At 49.2% G+C, this 7607-nt stretch overlaps 1 protein-coding gene across 4 annotated transcripts in view; it reads left to right on the forward strand.

Moving 5' to 3' along the window:
• PPARGC1B (PPARG coactivator 1 beta) overlaps positions 1-7607 on the forward strand; it is a 101389-nt gene that overhangs the window by 67643 nt on the left and 26139 nt on the right. For all 4 annotated transcript variants that reach the window (XR_002783050.1, XM_011371143.2, XM_011371145.2 and 1 more), the window contains exon 2: positions 1566-1736. Coding sequence is in view for 3 of the 4 variants with exons in the window: in XM_011371143.2 (XP_011369445.1) it covers positions 1566-1736 (171 nt within the window). In the remaining variant the exon portion in view is untranslated. The remainder of the gene's footprint in view (positions 1-1565; positions 1737-7607) is intronic.

Below are 7607 nucleotides of genomic sequence, written 5' to 3' on the forward strand. Positions count from 1 at the left end.
CTGAACACCATGCTCCCTGACCTGAGAGCCAGGGACCAGCCACTTGAGAGAAGCTGACCCTCGTGCTATCCATGCATGCAGGATTCTTGCAAAACGCCAATTAAGACATTTGACCTAAATTTGGATAAAAGCCTTTTTCCTGTGTCAAGTGAGCTAATAATATACATTTATTCATAATTTATGAAGCCTAGTAAGTGGGAACAATTAAGGAAAAGGCCTGGCCCAAACCTATTTCTCCTAAGTGTCACATAGGCCCTTTTTTGTTCTCTAAGGCAGTTCTGCCCCTCTGTGCCTTGAAATGCTTTTATTTTTATTTTTTGTAATTCGTCATTACTGTCAGCTACCATTTCTTGTGCACTTCCTTAGCCAGGCTATAGCATTGCCCTGTTTCATGTTAACTGTATGTGGCAGGTGGTGTCCCATTTTACAGATGGGGCAGTCGAATTACAGAGAGGTGAAGGGACATGCCCCAGGTTTCACAGCTGCTGCGTGGGGATTATGATCGATATCTGCCAGACCCCGGGGCCGATGGTGGACCGTTTCAGTGTCAGCCTCCCAGCTCTGGCTATTTCAGAAACTGCTAAACTGGGGAGACCAGGGTGAGAAAGTGATTGCCTTCTGATTCAGGGGTCTGGGCTTAGGCCTAAGAGTCTGTATTATTTCTAACACACTCCCAGGCGGTGCTCACTGCCCTTCGTGGGACCACACTCGGAGGCACTGTGTCAGTCGGTGCCATTACCGGAGTCCTCCATGCCTCCGTTCCACCCCACCCCCCACTGTCGGTGGGTTTATGGCCTTCTAGACCTTTCCCTGTGCGTTTGCATGTGTGTTATCTTATGCAGAGAAATGGGTAGCCTGATTTTTCTCTTTACACATGTGGGATAATATTCTACCTGCTGATATTCTGCTATTTAGTTTTTTATTTAACGTGTCTTGAAGAGAGTATACATCTGCCTCATTCTTTTCAACGGCTCCATAATATTCCATGATACAGGCGATTATAGTTCTATTTACTTATTGTCTCCCAATGGGTGGTCTTACACTTTCAGACTTTATAGATATTCCTGTAAAATCCCTGGGAATATGGATGTTTGTCCACAACGCAGTAATCGCTCAATAACGTCAGCCATTATTATTGCTGTTTTTGTTGTTTGTTATCACTATCGACGGATTGTTGCCTTCTGGAAATTCCCTTTCAACTGGGGGCAGTCATGTGAAGGAGTAGCTCTGTTTATAGGTTCTAATAAAGTTTTCAACAAAACATTTCTGGTAAGGGAAAAGAGGTGGCTGTGTGGGCAGGGCCTTGAGGGATATGTAGGAGTACAGAGGAGAGGGGAAGGGAGCAGCAGGCAGGATGCACTGCCAGGGCCTAGCTTAGCTCCTGGTAGATTTAACGATTGCAAGAGAGCAGGGCAGACCTTTACATTTCTCGGGCACTTGGCAAAATCAGGCCTTGGCCAAGGGCGACTGAAGGCCTAGGCTGGCAGCATCATGAGTAAGAGGGTCCCCACTTGGGTCCAGCCAAGCTTAGCCCTGACCGGCCTCCTTCCTTCCTGTCTCCTCAGGTGGGGTCCGGGGAGGAACAACTCTGCGCTGACTTTCCAGAGCTCGACCTCTCCCAGCTGGACGCCAGCGACTTCGACTCGGCCACTTGCTTTGGGGAGCTGCAGTGGTGCCCCGAGAGCTCCGAGACCGAACCCAGCCAGTACAGCCCCGAGGACTCGGAGCTGTTGCAGGTATGTCCTCTCGAGCACACCACCTCCTGCTCAGCCGTTCCCCTCTCTGCCCCTGAAAGCCTGGTTCTGCCCTGCACCACCTTCTCCTGCACTTGCTCATGCAGAGAAGACTCCTCTTGGGACCTGTCTCTCCCACTGGATTTGTACTTGATCTTGGCAGTCCTCGCCCTTCCGCCAGGCCTGTCTTATCACCCCTGGAAAATTACAGCTGGGAAGAGCCGCTTTCTCCGTGCGCCCCTGTCAGAACCCAGCCCCTCTATGGGTCAGGGAGGGTTCCAATCCTCCCTTCCTTATGGTATCTCACTGAATTCTCATCTCTACCCTGTGAGGCAGGCGCCATTATTCTCTATTCTACAGAGGAAAGAGCTGAGGCTTAGAGAAGTTAAGTCATGTGCCAGGGCAGTTTACCTACTCAGCAGGGAGCTGGATTCAAACCCAGTCTGCCCACCTCTCGAGCCAGGGCTTTATAACTATGGTGACACCATACTGGGAACGACTCACATTTACTGAGCACCTGCTCTGTGGCAGGACTGTCCCTGTTTATGTATATGAACTCATTTAATTATCTTAAAATCTCTCAGACATAAGTACAGTTATATCCCCATATTTTAATCGGAACCTGTAGTTTCTCTAAAATGAGGCAGCGTGCTATGCATACGGATGCTTCTCATCCAGTTTGCTCCCGGCACCCCAGCCTCTGGGGCATGTGATGGGTGACGTTTATTTCCTTTAAGAAGCCCTCCAGAATGGAAAAATATGACGTCTGGGGTTTGCTTTAGAATAAAGCACGTCGCATGTGTGGGTGTGTTGGTGGCCTGGAGGGAACTAGATGAAAGAAGATTGGCCATGTTGAAGGTGGGTGATGGGTACATTCAAATTCATCATTCTTTACTCGAAATATGCTTCTCCATAAAGATTGGGGGAAGAAGGTGTGGTTCCCTGTGCCTGTCTGGCAACATAGTAATAATAACAACCTGTCTGCCAGATGCCGTGCTGGTGTGCCGTGAGCATCATCTCAGACAGTCCTCCTGAAGATTGCATCATTCCTTCTAGAAATGTTTATGGAGCTCTGTGTGCCAGGCACTGTGTTCATCAGTGGACTGGACAGTCCAGAGGGGAGATTGACCCTAGATCAGCGAACACATAAATAGTGGTCATTGAGACAAGGGCATAAAAGGAAATAAACCTGAGATGAGAAGAGGGTCTAAAGACTGGGTGGTCAGGTAAAGCCTCTCTGAGGAGGAGATGCTTCAGCTGAAGGAGGAGGAGGAGGAGCCTCATGAAGATCAGAGAGAGGGACAGAGCTTTCCTGACGGAAGAAGCAGTAAGTGCAGAGCCAGGAAGCAGGAAAACGTGCTGTGCTGGGGAACAAAAGGGCTGGAGGGTAGTGGCTGAGAGGAAAGTGCCAGGAGATAAAGTCAGGGAGGTGGGCGGGGGCCAGGTCATGCAGGGTCTCATGGGCCATGGTAAGGAGTCTAGATTTTTCCCAAGAATATTCTAACCTATAAGTAAAGGGCTATTAATGATCCATTTTACAGGTGAGGAAAGTGACGCTCAGAGAGGTTAAGTAACTTGCCGAAGGTCACACAGCTAGGAAGGGTAAAGGTGAAAGACTCTAACCCAGGAACTCATACCTCTCACTGCCACACAACCTCTCTGCCAACCCTGTGAGGATCTAGTTCTGGCTCCATCTGGTGACCTTCATTCTTTATGTGAACAATAGGAAAGAGACCTCTGCTGTGCTGCCCCCTCCCTCACAGGGAGCCGACTTCTAGAAAATGCTTTCAGGTCGTGGAGACTGATGAAGGAGATGGGTTCAGATGCTGTGCGGAGACCATTCTCACCTAACTGCACAGGTCCCCACCTACTCAGAGACCGGCCAGACCCACTAGCAAGATCCTGCCGAGGTCCTACTATGTGCATGAAATAGTCTCAGGCACAAGTCAAGGTGGTGTGGGCTCAGGGCTCCCAGCCCAGCAAGGACAGCAGAATCCTCACAGATGGTCCAGACTGTGGCAGAACCTGCCCACCCAGCCCCTCCCCGCCCATGGCCTGTGTTCCCCACCTGCTCTCCCAAGACTAGGCCCGCTCCACCGGTTACACACCAATGCTCCTCTGTGCGTGTAGTTATGTGGTTAATGCCCCATTTTTCCCCCGCCCCATCGTAAACCCAGTGAGCATGGGGATTGTAACAGCATTGTGCGTTGCTATGGTCCAGGTCTGTCCACAGAGCCCAGCACTTTCTCAGGACTTAATACATTTTTATCAAATGACTACATCCTTCAATTCCCAGCTCTCATGCTGGTTTCTCCTAAGGCAGTTAGTTGGTCAGTTACGTCCTCTCCTGGGCTCCCATCTTCTATGTATGTGCGTCTATATCTGTCCTTTAGACTTCGAGGTCCTTGAGGACAAACGGCATTTTATTTGTTTCTGGGCCCCTCTCGTATCATAAGGACTCAATCATATGCGTTGAATGAAGGAACTGATTGTAATATTTTCTTTCCTCCCAAGGACCAGACATGACCCATTCTACAACCTCGAACTGGGACTCGGGCAGAGGGTTCCAATCCTCCCTCTGCCATAAGCTCGGACACTGTCCTCATTTGATCAGTGGGACTCAGAGCTGTGCTGCCTTGTGTCAGAGTTGCATTCTAACAATCAAATGGCACCATTGCTATGGAAACAGACTGGGAGAGTGGAGAGCAAGCTATTGTCACAGGGTTGACGACTCCTGGGAGGTAGGGACAGTGCCTTCCATGAGTCCTAGAGCCAGGGCCACAACAGGCACTTAGGAAGCATTTTTGGAGGAAGCAGGCATTTGGTTGTCCTGTCACACTGTGCTGTGTGGCCTTGGCAAGCAGCTTCCCTGGGTTGGGCCTAAGTTTCTCCATGCTAGGAATGAGGAAGGAACTCGGATTCAATCAGTAGCTGAATCTGTTCTATCTGTTGTGGGGAGACTCACAGGGTCCTTTTAGACCCTGATGAAATAGACTAACTCCCAGGAAAAAAATGGAGAAAACATCTCCTGGGTTTCCCAGAGCCTGGTTAAGTCCTCCTGGACAGCAGAGGATTTCCGAGTGTTCTTCCGGCCCTAGTAGCCTATATATTCTGCTCTGTGTCATTCCTTCAAGCCACTCTAGGCCCCAAATGAAGCATTTTCCATCAGATTTCTTAAAGACTCCTTTTCCTCTAGCTTGAGCTCAGCTCAGGAAGGTTGGGGGTGGGGCCGAGTCTATTAATATCTCTTCCTCAGCTGATTAACTCTCCATTAATTTGCACTCCGTTTCCAAGCAGAGCTGGGAGAGTGGAGCTAATGGGCCCAGGAAGAGGAGAGGGGTGGCACAGCTCCCTGTGATGTATTATCCTAGGGTGCTGACGGGACAATGCTGCAGGCAGGAATGGCCTTTCTTCCAGAGGGATCAGGGCCTTCAACCCCGCCTGGCTGTCCCCAAGCTGGAGCAGCTCAGGGAGGGCTGAGGAGAGCACGGAGGCCTTTTGTTAGTCATTTTGTTTGTACCAACCTGTTGGCTGCTTCTTGAGGTCTCTATTATTTAGCATGGCGCCGGCACACAATAAGTCCTTGACCCCTCCTCTGACTTGGTATGTTTTGTGACCTTGACAAGTCTCTTTCCTGGACCTTCATTCCCCCCACCCTAAAAAGAATGGCAAATAAGCAATTGTTGCCTGGAGGGCTGTATTAAGAAAGATGCTGGTGTGGACGGAATAGCCACATCTGGTTAGAGATAAGGGGAGTGGTAGCACTTAGGTCACGTGTTTAACAGCCCTGGCCACTATGTGATCCCTGAGGGATCCAGATGATATTTGCGATGGTAATATCTCTGGGCCCTTGGCTGTTCCCTCTGTGAAAGAGGGAATTCTCATTCCATCCAGTGTTGATGACTCATTTCTGAATAACTTCCCTCTAGAATGTGTTCTTGAAACTCTAATCTCAGTTGTCTCCCTGTGGCCAGAATTCATTGTTTGGCTCATTCATTCTTCCATTCAAAAAAGTCTCCCATGCTTCAGGCACTGAGCTAGGCACGCGAGCACTTTCATTACTACTTCCAGACTTGCCTTCCTCGTAGACAGCCAGGGATCATGGCTTCCTATATTACAGAAAAAGCAGCGAGGCTTAGATGAGGGAAACGACTTGTCCAAGATCACTCTACGGGGCAGAGTCCTGTGCGGTCAGCCCCAAGAGTGGTCTTTTAGCCCCAGGTTCCAAGATCTTAATTCCCCATCAGGCTAGACAAATTGCTCTGGGGACACAGGGACTCTGGTCTTTGGGTGAGGATGGGGGACAGTCAAGTGAGCCCCATCACATTCTTGAGCCAGAGTCCGTGGGCCTGGATCTGCCCTCCCTCCATCCCCGGGGCCTGGGTCAGGCCCAACCAAAACCTTCTTTTGACCTTTCTTTTATTCTTAGCTCTGTTCCAAAAATTACAAACATGCTTGTTCTCCTTTCCCCATGTCCCTTTGAATTACTCAGCTGCTGCTCCGGCTGCAAGGCCTGGAACAGATTTGGCCGTCACGAGATGTGTATTTCAGATGAACTTCCTGAAGAAAGGATAAACAGCCTGACCTGGGATGGGAAAGAGTGCTGGGGGAGGCATCATGTGACCTAATGTACTTCCCACCAGAACAGGCCCAGCAACCAGGGTTTACCAAATCAGGTGCTCGCTGCCTCACCTAGAGGCGGTGTGATCTCTAGACTCCTGGGCTTCGGGGTGTGGGGGCGGTGGGCTGATGTCTGAGTGGGCTGGAAGTGTGCTCACTGACCCTCCTTGTTATAGGTCTTAGACACCAGAGAAGGAAGGGTCTTGGTTTATCTGTGCATGGTGTGCTCGGTCTAAGCCCCGCCTGATCTGGGTTTGTTGTATGACCCTGGACAGCTCGCTCAACCTCCAAGAGCCTCAGTTGCCTCATCTGCAAAATGGAAGTTAGAATAGTACATCCCTCTTAGGAGCTGTTGTGAGGTTTACCTGTGACAGTATTTGCCAAGCCTTTCTGTTCCTCTCATCGACCAAATTCTTTGTCCCAGGACTTTGCACTCGCTTTTCCCTTTGCCTGGAATCTTCTTTCCTCTACCCTTTGCCTGGCTGGTGCCTTCTCAACTTTCAGCCTAAGTTTAAGTTTCAGCTGCTCAGAGCCGTCTTCGTTGACCTTGAAAATAGCCTGTAAAGCTTCATACCATGTTCTCATTCTCCATCACAGCTTCCTTTTATTTTCTTTCCAGTCTTTCTCACTCTTTGATCTTGTTTGTTTCTCTGTTTAACTCTTTTCTACACTGGAGTGTAAACTCCATGAGGGCAGGGGCTATATCAGCCTTGGCATGATATCTCTCCAGTGCCTAGACAATGCCAGGCACGGAGCAGCCATTCCGTATGTATGTGTTAGGGGAAGAGAGGAAGGGACGAGATGGGGAGAAAGTGCCACAACCACTACCACTACCACCATCATCTCTATCATCATTACCGCAATCATCACCATCATCATCATCACCATCATCATCACCATCATCATAACCATCAATATCATCACCATCACCATCACAGTAGTAGTAGTAGTAATAGTAATGAGTACTTATCATGTGCCTGGCACTATTTCCTAAGCATCTTACATATGTTAACTCATTTAGTCCTCAACGATGACCTTATGAAGTAGGTACAGTTGTTATTCCATTCGACAGATGAAAAAACTAAGGACCCACCATTGATAAGTAGAGGATCTGGGATTCAATCCCAGCTCCAGAGCCCAAATTCAACTACCATACAACTCTCCATGATGAATGAGGCAAGCAAGTCCTGGGAACCCGCAGGAAATTAGTAGTTGTGATTGTTATTCTCATCGTTGAACCCTGAAGCTTCCAGC

Source organism: Pteropus vampyrus, unplaced genomic scaffold, assembly GCF_000151845.1.
Source record: "Pteropus vampyrus isolate Shadow unplaced genomic scaffold, Pvam_2.0 Scaffold185, whole genome shotgun sequence".
NCBI classification, from domain to species: domain Eukaryota; kingdom Metazoa; phylum Chordata; class Mammalia; order Chiroptera; family Pteropodidae; genus Pteropus; species Pteropus vampyrus.